Below are 20,081 nucleotides of genomic sequence, written 5' to 3'. Positions count from 1 at the left end.
GGCGCATACTTTGAATAAAATATTTGTTATCATTCTCTTGAAATAAATGTGTTTTTTTCTTGAAAAAATACCGGTTTCATATGTATACACCTGGTAATTCCATAAATAATCTGCGAATTTTGAGAGAGAATAGACGAACTCGATATGGCAAGTCTAAAACCGCTCACAAATTTTTTCCCGTAAATAATTACAAAAATATTATGAGTGATTGGGATTAGTTTCTCAGAGTATTCACGAACTTGCCCGAAAAATCTGGGAACTAGGCTCTGAACATTCGTCTCTTCTACTTTTTTATTAATAATTTTTCAACTCAAAGTATGGAAAAACTGAAATTTTTTATATAACAATTTTTCACGCTTTAATAACTGAGTAGGTAAACTTTATATTGTCTTGAATGAATGTTTAGAAACTCATAGAGTACAAATAACTTGCTCATTAGTCCATTTATTTGTTATAAACAAATTTTATGAACAAATTAGCAAATAGTCTTATTATCGGTAAAAAAAATTCTGTTTACTAAAAGTGCTTTATATTAATGTAAGTATGATATATAATTACAAGAATAATTTTAAAGTTTATAATAACCATTTTTATAAACAATTCTTATGGCAAAATATTACAATTTCAGATTTTTCAAAATTATAATTTCCTTCAATCACCAGAACGACTTCAGGTATTTCTTCAAATAATAAATATTTAATAATATTTGATAAAATATAATCATTTAAATTTTTATAAACAAATTAGATAAACAAATTCAAAATGCTGGTCCTTTCGCATAGAAATTTTTTTGTTTTTGCACTGAAAATGATTTAAGCTATTGGATGAATGATTGCTTGTCACAAAAATATTAGAAAAGTTAACAATAACAATTGTTGAAAATAATTCTCGTGTTAAAATATTCAAATTTAAGGTTTTATCAAATTTTAATTTTCTTCAATCGCTAGAATGGCTACTGATATTGTTAACTTTTCTAATATTTTTGTGACTAGCAGTCATTCATCTAATAGCTTAAAACATTTCCAGTGCAAAAACAAAAAAATTTCTAAGCGAAAGGGCAAAAATTTTGAATTTTTTTTATCAAATTTGTTCATAAAAATTAAAATTTTTATATTTTATCAAATATTATTAAATATTTATTATTTTAAGAAATACTTGAAGTCATTATAGCGATTGAAGGAAATCATAATCTAAAAAAATCTGAAATTTTAATATTTTGCCATAAGAATTGTTTATAACAATGGTTATGATTAACTTTAAATTTATTCTTGTAATTATATATCATTCCTACATTAATATGAAGCACTTTTAGTAAACAGAAAAGACGAAAGTTCAGAGCGTCAAGCTCTTCAGAATTGAATGAACTTTAATTTTTAAAAAAATTAAAAATTGGTTCAGAATTGAAGGCTCTGGACATTTTTGAACGAAAAAAGTGCATTTCCTCTCACTGGGCGCGGTCTCTTAGGATCTCTCTCGCAATCAAAATTTCGCGTAGTCTGCATATAACCGGGGCAAAAAAAATATTCCGTATCGCTTCTCGAGCCTATGGTTAAGATCAATGTAATTTGGTCGCAAGGTGAGATTTCTTTCTCAAAATGAAATATTCTATTAAGTGATTGAAGTATCTTAGTTTCAAATACATTTAACAGTTTCCTTAAACCAAAGAAATGTTGATTTGCCTCTCCCCAACAGGTTTTGGAATCAAGGGCATGTGATATTTGAAAATTGTCGATTTTACCGGTTATAGGTTCCCCTCTTTTTTTCTAGAATAATAAATATTTTGTCTTAAAATTTTGGGAAATGATAGCGAACATGCTAATGAACGTCCCGAAACACTTATTTTTGTGGGTTAATTCAAAAAAGTTTTAATTTAGCAACATGTGATTAATCTGCATAGCGCTTAGGTATGTCCAAATTCAGTTTTTAGATTTTTTCATTTTTGTGGAAAATAAGACGGGGGAACTGTACCTGATTCACCACACGACGAAGTATCACATGCCCTTAATGAATAACAGCTTTGATGTATAAATTAGTGGGTTTATTATCAAGTAATATATATGTACTTCAAGAAATAATACTTGAGGATTATAACTGCGTTATTTTAGATAACTAAATTGTATTTTTTGAACTACGAAACTGTTATTGAAGTCAACTACATATTCCTTTATGTGAAAGAAATATTTTTTTGATATTATAAAACATTTCTTCACATATTATTATTGACGTAGGTTTTTTGACAAGGGAAATTAATTGATAGTTTCAGGGCATGCGATACTTCGTCGTGTGGTCAATCGGGTACAGTTCCCCCGGCTTTTTTCACAAAATTAACATTTTTAAAAACTGAATTCGGAGATGCTATAAAATATCATAACGGACGTCCCCGGACTCTTTTTTGATGGATAATAACAAAAATATTATTGAGCTAAATAAAAATCGTATGCATTAATTCGAGGTTACGTCGTTTTTCATCTCTGCCTTTCCGAGAGTTTGGAAATTATTTATGAAATAAACTTTTTTAATTGCCTGCAAGCAAGGTTAGTTCCGGGAGTTTAGTTACTATGTTTATGTGTAACTCCAAAGTTTTCGGCCAAAAATATTGTTTTGGAAGTAACGCTCGGGGGAATTGTAACACATATAACCGCGAAATATACACACGTTGTTAGCAAAATCAAACTTTGTTTGAAAAAAAAGACACAAAAAAAGTGTTTGGAGACGTCCGTTAGCATATTCGCTATCAATTCCCAGATTTTGAAGACAAAATATTTCTTATGCTAGGAAAAAAGCCGGGGAAATCTAGCACTGAAAAATCGATACTAATTCCTAAGCGCTATGCAAATTAATCACATTTTGCTAAATTAAAAATGTTTTAAAATAACCTACAAAAAGGTATGAGGGGACGTCCGTTAGCATGTCCCTTAAGATGTTAATTTTGTTTGTCTACTTGGTCCTAAATCAATATTATTACAATATTGATTCATTTTTTTAAGATTGTGAAAAGACGCTCTCTACCTCCGCTGGGATATGAGCCCAGGTCCTTCAGATTGCCGGTCTGATGCTCTATCAACTGAGGTACGGAGAGACGAGAATATTTTCTTCACAATTTCCTTTCAAGCAGATGTCAACGTCATTCTTTATACTTGTAAGATTTTTCTTTCTAAACATGAATTCATATTTTATTATTGAGGTAGTTTTTTAGACCAGGGAAATTAGTTAATAGTTTTAAATGTTAATTTTGTTTGTCTACTTGGTCCTTATCAATATTATTATAATATTGATTAATTTTTTTAAGGTTGTGAAAGAAACTCATCAGAACAGCAATCTGAAGGACCTGGGCTCATATTCCAGCGGAACTAGAGAGCGTTTTTTCACAATCTTAAAAAAATTAATCAATATTATAATAATATTGATTAGGACCAAGTAGACAAACAAAATTAACATCTTAAACTATTTCTTTATACAGATCGTATTTTTGTTTCCATGGAATTCAAATTTCTTTCAATCGAAAATACCGTTCCTACACTTGAATAATGTTTTACAGAATATGATAAATATTTCTTTGAAATGGAAGATCGTTCATTCAAACCAAAACCATTTCTATTCTAGTCAACTGTCATTTCTTTGGTGCCAGGAAATATTCATAAAGGTTAACAGTATGATTCATTTAAATGAGAAATCAAATCTTTCAATTAAATAAACTTGTATATAATGCAAGCGGCTTTACTTTCAAATAGGAAAAGATTTGTTAGAATAAGAGTAATATTCGATCATATCAAGAGACTGATTTTTAAATTCAATTCTCTAATTTCATTCAGTTAAAGACATCGTCCATTCGCTCAAATAATATTTTGCGGGCTCAAGTAGTTATTTATTTGCTTCAATAATTTCTTATTTTTCATACAATCAAACGATTTCTTTGGATTGAAGAAATACATGATTGGACGTATTCAGTAAAACCATTTCTTTGAATCAAACACATTTTTTTATTCAAAAACTTTTTTTTTCAGTGTATGTTTAAACGAATCAGAAAACTGGATTCCTGCGCATTAAAAATGCTGATTCGCCCCAATCCGTAGCAATTCTTTCTTTTTTTTAGGATTATAGACTTCTTTATTAAATAATATTGCATTTAGAAACATTTCATAAAGGAACTAAAATGGAAGAGATTAGTGATTCTTAAAAGGAAGATAATGCATGAGATGTGGGAATTTTAAGGATATGCTGAAAATATGAAGTTTTGCACTGTGCATACATCGAACAGTACGGGTCTGTTTAACATTTTCTAACATACACTTGTAATACTACGTTAACCTTAAATTATTTTAAGAGAATAGGTATTTCTGTCATTCAATTTGATTTCGCTTTTAAGTAATAAAAAGCACTTGTTATTATTTATCTTTATGACTCTTCATAGTATACACTAATTAAAATTGGTCCGTACTTTTCGTATGCGCTGTTGAAAACGTTGGCACCGGCTAATGGCCACCTATCGGAACTTAATAAAATGAAAACGAATCTTCGAAAAGAGTTCTATTGAAGTCTCAGTTCTAATGGTTGCCACTTTTACTTGAGCCGCAACATTTCCTAGTTTTTTCTTCGTATAAATTGTCTTAAATGATAAATAATTAGATACTGATTAACATTTGATATAACAACTGATGATGGGCTGTAGTTCGATTTTATTTTTCAGCGCAAATAATTTAACTTAGGTCGAGACAAAATGTTTAATAATTGTAATATATACCTGTAATACTTCGATAAAACTGGTAGTTGTTCTCTCCACGATAACCAGCAGTCTGGAAATCCATGGAGAAATAATAATAGGGGTTTGTCCTTGTCGCCAGCCTCCACATAATGAAATTTTACGCCCTGCAATAAGAAATTTTGATTATCGAATAAAAAAAATTTTCCTGATTTTTTCGTTTGTAAAAGGACATAAAGACAGGAAACACTTAAGGGGATTTATTTAGAGTTATAAAAAGGAATGTAAGATTCTGTCCATAATTTGTAATATTTTTGTCTGATTTCTTGCATACATCTTCTAAATATTACTCTTTCGGCTTGGACGGAGCCGGTTTTTGGATAAAATATGTATATTTTGTTTAATAATCAAATTGGACAGAATAATGAAGAAAAATGGCAGTGACGCTCAGTGTAGCCCTGTGTGGATTTTCGTAGCATTCTCAATTGATCCTCGTAAAACTCACGAGGCAGATTAACTGGAGTGCATTGAATTGCTCGTAAATAATGACCCTTTCATTATTATGAGATGCAGACCTGTTAGAAAGACTGAAATCAGGAATATATGGCTTGATTCAATTGTAATTAGCGGAATTAGTTTATTGGTATTATTTGAAGAAATTGAAAAAATAATTCATGAAAATCAGTTAATATTTTCAGTAATAATGGAAACATTGAACTTTATACAAAAGTGTACCCTATGCCGAAAATTTGACATCTACTTCCTCAATCTGAATAATGAGTATTCAATTAAAAAGCACTGATGAAGAAGTCTTATTAACTGCGAATAATAAGCCTTACTAAATTAATTATCAGTTTTCTAGTTAATCTTGTGAGAAAATCTGAGTAAAGCAGTTAGTAAACGACTTCCCTTATGAAAAAGAAGTATTGGTAAGTATTAGATCCAATACCTACCAATGCAAAGTTGAGTGAGGCCTGACAGGTACTCAATCTAAATCCAGAGATCGATCCTGGGTTTACGATGTTTAAAGTATCGTCGAAAAAATAAAAATTTGACCTCCCGCTGTTTCATTAAAAAATGAGCCACGACGATATTCCGTTCGTCATGGGTACTAGGGGGGTCGAGAATGTATTTTTTCAAAAATGTTGGCGGTCACACGTTTTTCCATGTCTTTCAGTCTAAAACGATGGAATACCAAGTTCGGTTCAAAAACATGAATATTCAGGGCAAGCCCCAGATTTTTGAATTATTGAAATGTACCGTAAGTTAGCTACGCATCTCCTACCACCGTATATGTTCTGGTTGAAGGCGTAATGGGTGTAGAAATAATGAATTTTATTCAGTATACAGCTTGTTTAATGAAGAAACGTCCGAAACCCAATCAAGTCACCACCTTAAAATAAAGTTATGCAGAAAACAAATGCCACATGCAAAGGAAAAAAAGGAAATGATATCTGGCAGAGTGTGGTTCCATGTGGAGTCCTGCCAGGGCTCTATTAATGAAATGATAATAATTATTATCAATTACAAAGATATTACAAAAATAAAGTTTTGTTTCATGTATTTGGTCCATTGTTTTCCTCTCAGTTTTCACCAAAGTGAACTTAGCTGATAGTTGAAGTGAAAATACTTAATATAATGTTTAAGCGATTGTTATTTTTTAATTTCCTTAACATATCACAAAATCGTAGAGTCAAATTCTGAAAAAATTCTTACCACTTAGGCCACTGCAAAATCTTGTTTGGTTTTTAAAGCCGGTATTAATTGACGGTAGCGCAGTTTTCTAAAGATGGCTTTGTGGCGGGCTGCTTTACCAACCACTCTCCATGAAGCCCACGTTGCTGCCTTCCCGAGGCGCTCTACGGCCTTTAAATGGCAGGGCAGGTCACTGAGAACTATAGTTTGTTCCCCGAGAGAAGATCCTCTGGGCGCGCATATGGGTTGGCGTTTCTTGAGAGAGGAGTGTCCTTACCCGTTTTTTTCACACGTAGCTTATTAAGTTCCCTTCTCATTGGCCCTTTGGTCTTAACTTAATATTTATTACTTTCCTTGAGTTTCTTTCTAAAATAATTTGAATGACTTTTACGAGATGTTAGCTATAAAAGAAAAGGACCCCACCGCGTGTAGGTCTCGAGTTACAGGGGTCTACGGTAGCCACTTGAGTTTTTGACTCAGTCCCCCTTTTTTGTAATTAAAAAGTTAAAAAATAATAATTCTGTAATTACCGACTTAAAAGTTATATATTCCGAATGTTGGAATTATTCCGATTCCAACGATATGTAATTTGTCTATAAAATTTGAAAGTTGGGGAAGTAAGCAATATCAAATTGAATATTGAGCTAAAGTTTCTGCGATTAAACTTCTTCAAGTTTTCAACTTTCAAAGGCAAGTAATATATCATTGTAACTGGAAAAATTCGTAAATGCTGATTATGCTATTTTTCAAATCACTAATAATAATATTAATTTTTTCTGAATTTCCTTACTTGGACTGTACAAATCACTTAACCAATGAGGCAGGTATTGTAGTAGTCAAAAGAAGAAGAAGAAGAATGAAGTACGATTTACAAATAAGATTCAAATTATTATATTTCATTGGAGTTGTTATTACAGTTAAAAGTAGAATAAGCCAAATATATATGCACTATAAATTTTTTTATTTTTTATTTTGCTGTTAAAATATTTAATATTGGTGTTTAACACTAGAAATTGGAAAATTACAAATCCTTACAAAAACCAAAAACAAGATTTCACCAAATCTTAAATATTAGAAAAATGTGCCTAATCAAAATATTTTTATTCAAATTTTGAAAAAGCTCAAACTTTTTGAATTTTTTTCTAATCGAAAAATAGTTTCTAATCTTTTAAAAAAAATATTTTTTTAATATTTTTTCAAAATTTTTTGAAAAGTATGTAACTTTTCTAATTTTCATGAACATCAAAATTTTGACTTGGATAATTTGTAACTCTTTAACACATCTATAAAAAACTTTCACGGAAATTTGAAAATTTTAAAAACACTAATTTTTAAAATTGTGGGCTCATCGAAATATTTGGATACAATAGTTTTCAAATATATTTAGTGTCTAGTGAAAATTTTGAATGAATTTTTTGGATCTATAAAAAAATGTTTTTTCTATTTTTTAAAAATTTTCAAAATTTTGAAAAATATTTAACTTTTCTAATTTTCATGAACATCAAAATTTTTATTTGGATAATTTATAAGTCTTTAACCCACCTATAAAAAACTTTCACAAAAATTCCTAAAATTTGAAAAAAATTGGTAAATTTTGAAAAAAATCTAATTTTAAAAATTGTGGCCTAATCGAAATATTTGGACACAATAGTTTTCAAATATATTTAGTATCTAGTGAAAATTTTTAATGCAATTTTAGGATCTATAAAAAAAATCATTTTTTCTATTTTTTTTAAATGTTCAAATTTTTGAAAAATATTTAACTTTTCTAATTTTCATGAACATCAAAATTTTTATTTGGATAATTTATAAGTCTTTAACCCACATATAAAAAACTTTCACAAAAATGCCTAAAATTTGAAAAAAAATTGGTAAATTTTGAAAAAACTCTAATTTTTAAAATTGTGGCCTAATCGAAATATTTGGATACAATAGTTTTCAAATATATTTAGTGTCTAGTGAAAATTTTGAATGAATTTTTTGGATCTATAAAAAAAATGTTTTTTCTATTTTTTAAAAATTTTCAAAATTTTGAAAAATATTTAACTTTTCTAATTTTCATGAACATCAAAATTTCTATTTGGATAATTTATAAGTCTTTAACCCACCTATAAAAAACTTTCACAAAAATGCCTAAAATTTAAAAAAAAATTGGTAAATTTTGAAAAAACTCTAATTTTTAAAATTGTGGCCTAATCGAAATATTTGGATACAATAGTTTTCAAATATATTTAGTATCTAGTGAAAATTTTGAATGCAATTTTAGGATCTATAAAAAAAATAATTTTTTCTATTTTTTTTAAATGTTCAAATTTTTGAAAAGTATGTAACTTTTCTATTTTTCATGAAAATCTAACATTTTAACATTTAAACATTTTAATATTTTAACATTTTAACATTTTAACTTTCACAAAATTTCTAAAATTTGAAAATTTTGAAAAAACTAATTTTTAAAATTGTGGGCTAATCAAAACATTTGGATACAATAGTTTTCAAATAAATTTTGTATCTAGTGAAAATTTTGAATGCAATTTTAGGATCTATAAAAAAATTTTTTTTCTATTTCTATTTTTTCTATTCTATTTATCATAAATTGGCAAACACCAACCTTGCACATAGTCGAAAACTAATAGATGAAATTTATCATTCAGGAGTGATATGTTACAAGCCGTAAGCTCCCTAAAATCGTAAATCTCGTTGGGAGTCTGGGATCAATTCACCCTTGGGCATCACGAGACGTTCTATCAGCGTTTCTTAATCTGTCTTCTCACTTTGTTGGGGGGGGGGGAGGGTGCATGCACTTAAAGATTTACTTAATTACTGGAAATATTTACCGATTATCATCAACTTTTTTCAATTTCTTAAAATTATATTAGAAAAAATGATTCAGCTAATTAAAATTAATTTGTGTCATGTCTTCATAAATTTAGTTATTGAAACAGCTCTAAATCTCATGACAATGAAAAGGTCATCATAGCGGGGTGGCAGAACCGAATCCCCCCCCCCCCCTGGTCGGGCCCATAACCGTCGGCAGTAGTTTGGGAATCGGTGCGTCGTTATAATATGATAGTGGCCGTGATGACATTCAGAAAGGGTCCTTTGCTCGATATTGGACATAAATTAAAAAGTTAGAAATTTCTAATTCTGCAATCACCCACCTCAAAGTAATAGAATCAGAACCGTGCAACTTGTTCTGATTCCAACGATATGTTATTTGTCCATACAATTAAAAAATTGGGGAATTAATACATATCAAATTGCATATTGAGCTAAAGTTTCGTCATTTAAACTTCTTCAAATTTTCAACTTTCCTAGGCAAGCAATGTAACATTGGAATCGGAAAAATTCGTAGATGCGGATTATGTTATTTTCAAATCGCTAATTGCAAAGTTTAAATTCTGTACATTTGATTATTTTGACCTGCTGTGGAACAAAGACCCCTGCTGGGGTAACTTTGTCCACACTGAGTTCGATAAGCAAACAGACAAGTAGTAAAAAACATAAAGCCTTGATGTGCAGTGAGAGACGGCTCGGCGATGTTCACTCCCATTTTTCCCCTCTACAAAATCGTCTCCATGTATTCTTTGGCAGTAAATTAAATTTTCGGCACGATGAAGCGACGCAACTCCAGACCCTTTTCCTTGCGTGCAAGTTTTTTGTTTGTTTTAGGTTTTCTTTAGGCAATCGCGCTGTAAAAATCATCCTTCAGGCACGCAAGGAAAAGAGTTCATCATTTTATCATTTCATTATTCATTATTATTTACTATTATTTTTATTAATCATGTTCTTATTGCACTGAATAGCAATTAAAAAATTTAAACTACTTTTCAAATACAGTTATACAGAAAAATTAGTTTTTACGATGTTATTAGCAAACGAGGGCTAAAATGGACCGAATCCCTTGTTTTCCCCTCAGCAGTTAACGGAGTGAAGTTAGCCGGTGGCTGAAGTGCAAATACCTATTATCTAACTTCCGTTTCAGATTAGGGCAAAATCTACAGTCCGTGGAACTAGAGCCCTGGCCACGTGGAACCATACTCTTCTAGATATCATTTGCTTTTTTTCCTTTGCATGCGTAACCTCTTTTCTGACTAAATTTAATATAGAGTTGTGACTTTATTGTTTTTAAAACGTTTTTGATTAAACAAGCTGTATACTGAATAAACTTTATAATTTCGATACTCACTATGACTGCAAAAAAACATACACGATTTTAGGAGATACGTAGCTAACTTACGGTACATATCAAAAATTTTAAAGTCTGGGGCTTGCCCTAAATATTAATATTTTTTAACCAAATTTGGTATTGAACCTTTTTAGACCGAAAGGCATCGGGAAACGTATGGGCTGCCAACAATTTCGGAAAAAACTCTTTTTCGATGCCTCTTAATGTGTACACTTATGGTGGCTGTTTGCTCCTTCCCAGTCGCATGAAATGCATCAATTTGCAATTAATTGGAATAAAACAAGAATCAAACCATTTTTGAAAAAAGCTCTATGTTTGATTCTGTATTCAGACATTGATAGTCTGTGGTTAAAATATGAAATAAAAAATTTCATAATTGTAGGAAAGAAGCTTGTTTGTGTAATACATGGGCTAAATTTCAAGCCTGACGAAGTGTCTTAAGGGTGTTGGTTAAATCCAACTTTGAGTTTTTTTTATAGGTACGGCACTGACTCGATATATATTTTTTCCAACGAATTTGAGAAGGCAAGAATAAAAACTTGTCGAATATCCGGGGTTTTGCGAGATCCTCAGCTCAATAAAATGTGGAAAAATCAAACCTTCTGTTGAGGATATCATTATTTGCACGCCAAATATTAATTTTGCGAAAGAGAGAAATTAGCGAGTAGCAGACGACGGCATTTGAACGGTTAAAATAGTTTGCAACTTTATTTTTTTACTCACATGTCTGACAATATAGAAGAATTCTGAACAGATACCAAGTTTTCGAAGGGCCACGAATTTTCTGAAATACGTCGCGAGATGGAGAAAAAGAGGGAATAAACTGACATTCCCTGTGTGTATGTTGTAACTGTATTTGTAAGCCACGAGTGCCGTACAAAAAAATTCAAAGTCAGATTTAACCAACACCCTTAATCTGGAAAAATATTTAAACCACGTCTACTTTTTTTGTTTAAATTGATACTCTCCTCAATGAAAGGTACATACCAGAGGTTTTCTGAGAAAAATCAAGAAGACGCTGAAAATAGAACCAAGAATCCAACGACCAAATGTGGACAACCACCATAAAATGTTACTATTAAAATGTGAAAAAGATCAAAATTACTTTTTCCCAAAAAAAAATTTTATGAAAGTGCTTGTTCATTCCATTTTTTAAGAACATTTAATATAATTTGACCATTTGATGATTATTTGTTCCTCATGTTTATTAAATACTCTGTTTATCACATTTGTATTATCATTCGTTTTTACGATTGTGTATTTTATTAATACTATTTATTCTTTATTAGTTTATAGTTTTTATATTTTAATATTAAAGTAGGAACAGATTGTTTCAAACGAAAATTTCAACAATAAATTCGAAATATTAGTAGACGTAGTGACTCATTTTATAAATATTTCTTTCTACTTTGCGGAAACCTTTCTAATTTTGTTAAAATTTTTGTTTGAAATAATATTTAGTTATTTTATTATTTCGAAGCAACCGACGCGGCGCTTCGAAATAGTTTTTCATTGTCTCGATGACCATCCGTTTGCAATTCTCAAAATGAATTTTTCTCGAAAATGGTTCAAAATTGCGTACTTCCAAATTTTTTTAGAAAATCTCTGGTATGTACCTTTCATTGAGGAGAGTATCAATTTTTAAAAAACAGACCTTAAGGTCCCCTTGTTAGTTTCTTCCACCTCATCGAGTCAGTGAAGTGATGACAAAGAAAATAGCATAATTTATATCTGATTAGAAGAAAAAAAATCTGGTGATAAAAGACTCACGTACAAGTACTCAATTAAGTTTTTCTTAAAAGTGTAACATATATCTATGCAAGGGAATATGCAAAGTGCAAACCGAAAAAGATCAGTCCGTGAAGCGGGAGACAAGACGCGACCTGCCTGTAGAATGGCTTTCTAGGAACGTAGATGATTTAATTATGGTTTATTTTATTGATAGAGTAAATATACAATAATCCTTCATTTTGATTTTTCCTTTATAACACCGGCACACAAAAAAAAGTGGTCTGTCCGACAGACTACACTCGCATATCTATATGTTTTTGGGGTCGCTGAATTCGAATCCGATGTCCAAATAACCAAGTTGGCTCGCATTTTTCTGAAAACCCAAAAAATAGACATAAAATCGACAAAAACAGCGATTTTTTAGGTATGTTTTTGCAAAAATATATTTTTTCTCGCCTGGTGGACTTAACCAACGTATTTATACATCCTTTGGGTTGCTGAATTCGAATCTGAAGCCCAAATAACCAATTTGGCTCATATTTGATCGAAAAATGCAAAAACAGAGGTAAAATCGACGAAAACAGCGGTTTTTCGGGATTTTTAATTTCGGGGGTTTTAATTTGCGTTAGTCTCCTTGCATGGTAATAGTAGGATTTTTTGTAAATAAGTTTTATTTACTTTTAGCGTTACCCAGGCGCAACGACGTGGACGTAGGGCAAGGGGGGGCAGCGCCAACAAGTTAACAGTCAATGTTTTTTTAAAAGTTATTAAGATGTTCAATTGATCCAGTTTGTTCTCATTTCGAGTTGTACATTATATTATATTATGTTTCTATAAGTATTAATCACATCAAAAAAACAATGATTTAGTAATTTAATTATTTCTAACATGCTGTATTTCGTCGGCTTTGCCCCTCACCTGAGGGCAAAGCCGTCTGCAGCTTTTTATGAAAATCAAACCATTTAAAGATAAGAAAATATAATGGTTTGCTTTTGTGGTATTTTATGTACTGGAAAAATTACCTTTAAAGATGTCCAACAAGAAGAATAAGTTATTTTGAATGAAAATAGAGATAGCTGTAATATAACCTCTTATTCGTTGACATTTTGCTGGAAACGGAATTTGCGCAATATTTCTACTGTACCAATACAAGAAAACTGCATACCGACCGGATTGATAATAATAATATTTAATAGTTTCTTCCATGTAGCCCACAAGATAAGTTGCTGTTCTACATTGCCGATCATTTATCGACGAAATTTGTGACACGTGTTTCAGCTAAGCACTTTGTGAATATTATTTTCGTCATGCTTGCCCCCCTGGCCAAGCCTGACTTATTTATGAGATATATTATATTTTGGACTTGAATTACGTCTAATTAATATAATTAGATTGTGTGATATTATTTTATCTGTCAAAATATAAAATTTTTGTATGGTAAGTATTGTCAATAGAGTTGAAAACTTTATATTCCTGTCAGCGAAACTTCCATTCTTTCGTGGTAAAAACTGTTTTCTGTATAATTTTTCTCTTGCAACGTCAATTTTCAAGATTTTAGTAAGTTACAAAATCTCTATGATGAAATAGATTTATTTGATGCAAAGTAGAACTAAAATTGTTAAAAAATAGCCATGCTATAAGGAAAATCACCTTTGCCCCACTGGTTGGCGCTGCCCCCCTTTACCCTAGTAAATTCTGTTCCCTTTGGGGTGCTTTATTACCGTGAGTCCCCTTGCCTCTCACACTTATAGGGTTCTTTTATTTTTTATTTTTTTATATCGCTTGTATCGAACCTTTTTGTCCTCAAGATACCTACGTAGTGGGTTTTGCTTTCGTTTGGTACCTTGATTGACTTGATCTCGTTTTAAACTCCAACAATAGTCAGCTATCATGTTGATATCCCAACATCCCTGGTATCGTTTCTTCATCTCTTTTATATCCTGGTGGTAACGCTCGCTTTGCTCTTCACTAAAGCCTACCAGGTTGTCTGGAAACTTATCTATATGCGAATGAAAAAAATGTAGCTTCAAATTCATAAGGCAGCCTAGTTTACCAAATTTTGTTAACATTTCTAAAACCATATTTTGATAGTCTGGACTTTTATTATTACCTAAAAACTTTTTACAATATTTTTAAAACTAAGCGAGGCATCTTTTTCAGTGCCAGACATTTTTGTAATGAATTCTGGATCCTGAAACATTTTTCTTATCTGCAGTCCATCGAAGATCCCCTCTTTTAATTTTGCTTCGGAAAGTTGTGGAAATTGATCTTCCAAATACGCATAGAAATCGCCATCCTTGTCAAGCGCTTTGAAAAACTGTTTCATAAGACCCAACTTTATATGAAGGGGTGGAATCAAAACTTCTTTTGGGCCAACTAGACGATCTTCAATTATATTTTTTTGTCCTTGCTCAAACGATGTTCTTTTTGGCCATCTTTTTTTTGTAATGACGAACGCGATCTCGACTGTCTCATAAGCACAAGTAACAAGGTGTTTTCGCATACCCTGATTACAGTCCTAAAACGATTCCGTAGAATGTGCGATTGGAATTGGAGCGTAAACATTAGTATTATGCAATAACACTACTTTTTGACTGCGCTTAGAAGAGTCAATGAATAGCCACCAATTTTCCGGTCTATACAGTCCAGGTTTCATTTTTTCCATTAATCCGTCAATGTTTTTACAATAGACTAATTTTCCATGATCATTTTCTTCAGAAGTAAAAGACTGTCTAAACTCTTTTTCCCTATTTCTGTAGAAACTTGATTTAACTCCTTTAGCTAATAAGTTCTTCTTTTTCAAAACGGAAGCAAGATACACTGAAGCATCTTTAGGGAGACCGAGATCTCGCGAAAAATCATTCAATTCTTCAGACGTAAATAGCTTAGGAACTTTATTCTTTTCATTGTCTGGTATGTACACTTCTGTATTAATATAGCTGTTTTCATCATCATCCTCGTCATTACCATAATCTGAAGTGTCACTTTCATCACGATCAACATCGAATATCCTGGTTAAGTCTACTGGTCATGAAAATATATTTTTTCTTGCAAAAATATACACGAAAAATCGCTCTTCCGTCGACTTTGCATCTATTTTTGCGTTTTTCGATCAAATATAAGCCAACTGGGTTATTTAAACCCCGGATTCAGATTTAGTGACCCCAATATCATAAGGATATGCTGGATAAGTCCAGCGGGGATGAAGATATATTTTCTTTGCAAAAATGTGCACGAAAAACCGCTGTTTTCGTCGATTTTACCTCTATTTTTGCATTTTTTGATCAAATATAAGCCAACTGGGTTATTTTGATTCCGGATTCGGATTCAGCGACCCCAAAAACATAAGGATATGCTGATTTAGACTACCGAGCATACAAATTTTTTTGTTGCAAAAGTATACAAGAAAAATCGCTGTATTCGCCGATTTTACGTCTATTTTTGCAATTTTCGAAAAAGTATGAGCCAAATTGGCTATCTGTGCCTCAGATTTGAATTCAGCGACCCAAAAGACATATAAATTTGTTGGTTAAGTCCACCGGGCGAGAAAAAATATATTTTTTTGCAAAACAAATACCTGAAAAATCGCTGTTTTTGTCGATTTTACGTCTATTTTTTCATTTTTCAGAAAAATACGAGCCAATTTGGTTATTTAGACACCTGATTCGAATTCAGCGACCCCAAAAACATATAGAGATGCTAGTGTAGTCTGTCGGACAGACCACTTTTTTTGTGTGCCGGTGTAATCTTTGAAAAAGTAACAATATCTAGGTTAAATACGCGTTTGGGAATAAACCAGAGTTAAAGCCTGCTCTACAAAAGTACGTTATACATATCTGTCTGTATATGACCAGCCAGAACCCCCTCCTCCCTCACGACCGCCCTGGCCAATATGTAAAAAAATTAGTGTACCTAAGATGAAATAAATAAAAATACCGGTTAGCCCGCCCATTTTCGGAACCCGGGCAGTCAGCCACCTTTCGCATGATGCCGCCAAAGTAGAGAAATTTAAGCATTTTAGGAAAGCTAAAATTTTTGGTATAAGTAATACCTACGTCCTATACAATAACCTTTACAAAAATATTATAAAATGTTCAATTTCTTAATCTTTTTAACATGTTGCGAGAGATAGCTGACTGATACTTTCGTAAATATTATTATAAGTACTACTTACACAAAAAATTCAAGCTTTCTTAAAATGCTGAAATTTCTTTACTTTTTCGACATGTTACGAGGGGTAGCTGACTAGTCAGATTCAGACAATGGGCTGACTGATCGGGATTTTCATTAATTTTATTGTAGGTGCTACTCAAACAAAAAATTAAGATTACCCAAAATGCTTTAATGACACTATTTTTTTGGCATATTTTCCAGGGTGGCGTGGGGGAGAAAGGTAACATGTACATTTGTGTATTACAAACAAAAAAATTTTTTATTTACATAATGCTTACATTTCTTTACTTTTTACACATCTTGCAAGGGGCAGCGGATGGCCAGGTTTCGACACTGGTCAACTCGGTGGTATTTTTGTAAATGTAATCATATGTACTACTCACACACAAGTTTTGAGCTTACCTAAAAAAATTAAATTTCGTTAGGTTTTCGGCATATTTGCCGGGTGTTGGGGGTTCCTAAATATAAAGACTTTAAAGCCTGTAAAGATTCAAAGAAGGGGCTGTATATTGAAATGGATTCACAGAAGGCTCTATTGTTTCATTCTCAAACAGTTCAAAGTTTAAAGTACCGGGCTCAGGTTTAAATAACGTCAGAGCAGGTTCTAATAAGGAGCTGCAGGTTCAATGTAAGCTGTAAATTTTGAAACGGAATAGTGCAATCTCATGAATGAGAATGTAAAAAATAATAAATAAACCTATAAACAATTATATTTCACTAATTAAATTAAATCGAAAATATCTACAGGTCTAGGTAAGTATTACGTGCCTATAGTACGTAATAAGTAGAGTATGTGAATAAAGAGCACAAACTTATTTGTATTTGTATTTATTTGCAAATAGTCCCTAGAACTAACTAGCCCTCTTGAGGAACTGAGAGTACATCGAATTAATATGTTGTGCGATAGACAAGATGAGAAAAAAGGCAAGTTAGGAACTAAGAGTAACATAGTAATACTGTAGTCTGCAGAGGACGAAAGAAAAATACCATTTCTGGTAATGATACGTATAAAGATTAGATAAGGCTACCAGTCCGTCATTTGCAGGATTGGATTAGAGATACTTGTTAAATATTTAAAAAAAGATTTCTTAAATAGATGTTGAAAATGCGCATTTCTGCTTGTTTGCGGTGGTATGTTCCAGAGTTTGTACAATGTGCACCCAGATTGCTGATCAATCTCTCTAGCAATCACCCTAAGTAAAGATCCTCACAAAGTCGTTATGTAAGGTTTCCCACTTAGGCCCATTAGTTTCTAAGGTCTTTTGTTTCAGGCGTCATTTACTCCACTGACACTCTTTTTATTAACTATTTGCCACCATACTTTTCTGTCCTGGCATACTTCTCTGGCTTCTTTTACGTCCATGCATTTTTTTCGTGCAGGCTCTCGTGTTTCTGTCGCTTCTTATATCTCTTCTAACTAGGTTTCATTCACAAATTCTAACCATTCTTTCCGCGGTCTGCCTCTGGGCACGCTGCCACTTACTTTACCTTGATACACTTGTTTCGTTAGTCGTTCATTTAGCGTTCTCTCTACATGCCCGAACCATCTTAACCAATTTCTTTCCCATGCGTCTATTAACGTCTTTTCTGCACCACATTCTTTGAAAATTATCTCGTTACTCACTTTGTCCATCAGAGTTTTCCTGCATATTATGCGCATGAATCTCATGTCAATTGCTCTAATATTAAGATTATCTTTTTCTTGATAAGCCCATGTTTCGCTACAGTACAGTCGGTACACATATAGAATTATGTATTGCTATTTTAGCTTTATTTTATATATTTCTTTTTCTTCTGATAATGGGCCATGCTCTACCCATAACCCTCTTACCTTCATTTATGCGTCTATCTAATTTCTCATCTATCTTCTTGTCCTTAGTAAATAAGCTACCAAGGTATACAAACTTATCAACTTGTTCAATTCTCTCATCATTCAGTGAAATATTTTATAGTGTTTTCTCACTCTTTCCTTCCAACTCTATAGTTTTGTTTTATATGTATTAATTTTGAGGCCCATGCTCTTCATGCTTGCATTTAGTTTATGCAACATTATTTGTAAGTCTTCGATTACTCTACTATGACATCCTTATCATCTCGCTTATAATCTAAACGCGAGAAGTGGCAACCTTAATGCTCGCAATTACGCGAGCAAGACTTTCTAGCGTTAACTTTCCGGTTAGCGTGTTATTGTTTTTGTTTTTGGTTACGTACCGTCAAGTCGTGTTACATGCATAGGCATCCTACCGTTAGCACGCCTCGATATCTACATACATACATACATGCATACATACATACATATATATATATATATATATATCAGCAATTTCATGTCAATCGAACCACCCAAATATCTCGTAAACGTTCGTTTTTTTCCACCAAATTTGGCACAAATTATCTTTAATATGTGTACTGTCATCTCAAAATTTTTCAGAATTATTTTTTTTTGTTTCAAAATGGCAATAAATAAATTACTAAAATTAAAAATTTTTAAATGGCGGATTCAAAATTGTGGCCGAAAAATAAATTTTTTCATTTGTATGTAATGTTCGTTTTAATATCGTACTATCGTTTTAATGTTCGTTTTAAAAACCTATTTTCGACAATCATTATTATTATTTTTAAAATATCAATAGCCAGTCCAATATGGCGGATAAAAAAATGTTGTATAATAACAGGGCCAATCCCAACTCAGTCTTTAAAACTCTTCTGTGGCTATACGATTTTTTAGCCACGAACTATGTAAACCAGATATAGTTTCAAGGGTTTGAGCCATCGTTGATTTCGAATTTGCCATCACTTTTGCAAAATTAATTTGTTTAAACAAATTGTTTAAACAAACTAATTATATAAAACTAGTTGCATGTTTGGACTAAGCGTACTCAAAAACCCCTTCAATAATTGATGTGGCATTTGTATTTTCTTTGCCTTTCTTATGAGCATAAACAGTTTTATTAAATTTACAAAATTATTTCTTTATTAATTTTTTTTATTAAAAAGCGTAATTTCAGACATAGAAGAACTATTCCGGATATTACTTTTACCATTTAATCTGATTCTCGTATTTGTTTTGCAAAATTAGTGAATAGCGCAATAATTTTTGTAAGCAAATTGTATAAACAAATCAATTTGGCTAAAGTAATTGGACTCGCTATTGGTATTCTTAAAATAATAATAATAAATATTATTGAAAATAGATTTTTAAAACGAACATTAAAACGATATTACGATATTAAAACGAACATTGCACACAAATTAAAAAATTTATTTTTTGGCCGCCAGTCCGAATCCCCCATTTTGAAATTTAGCATCCTAGTAGTTTATTTATTGTCAGCAACACCAAAAATATCAAATTGAATAATAATATCGGGTTTCTCATTGTTTTTTTTCATCCGAAAAATGGTATACCTGAAGATCATGTAAAAAAACCACGTTTTTTTTAGATATTTTGGTCCACAATTTAATAAAAAAGTAATTCTGAAAAAATGTAAGATGAAAGTACACATGTTAAAGATAATCTGTGCCAAATTTGGTGAAAAAAACAACCCGTTTACGAGATATTTAGGTGGCCCGATTGACATGGAATTGCCGATTAATAAA

General features: G+C 31.6%; 1 protein-coding gene across 1 annotated transcript in view; it reads right to left on the bottom strand.

The window, feature by feature from the left end:
• LOC117171065 (epoxide hydrolase 4-like) overlaps positions 1-20,081 on the bottom strand; it is a 134,840-nt gene that overhangs the window by 86,212 nt on the left and 28,547 nt on the right. Inside the window, exon 2 of the mRNA XM_033358114.1 lies at positions 4,742-4,866. Within this exon, the coding sequence (XP_033214005.1) occupies positions 4,742-4,866 (125 nt within the window). The remainder of the gene's footprint in view (positions 1-4,741; positions 4,867-20,081) is intronic.

This window comes from Belonocnema kinseyi, chromosome 4 (assembly GCF_010883055.1).
Source record: "Belonocnema kinseyi isolate 2016_QV_RU_SX_M_011 chromosome 4, B_treatae_v1, whole genome shotgun sequence".
NCBI classification, from domain to species: Eukaryota; Metazoa; Arthropoda; class Insecta; order Hymenoptera; family Cynipidae; genus Belonocnema; species Belonocnema kinseyi.
Note: the sequence above shows the minus strand (reverse complement) of the source record. Positions and strands in the feature narration are given on the sequence as shown.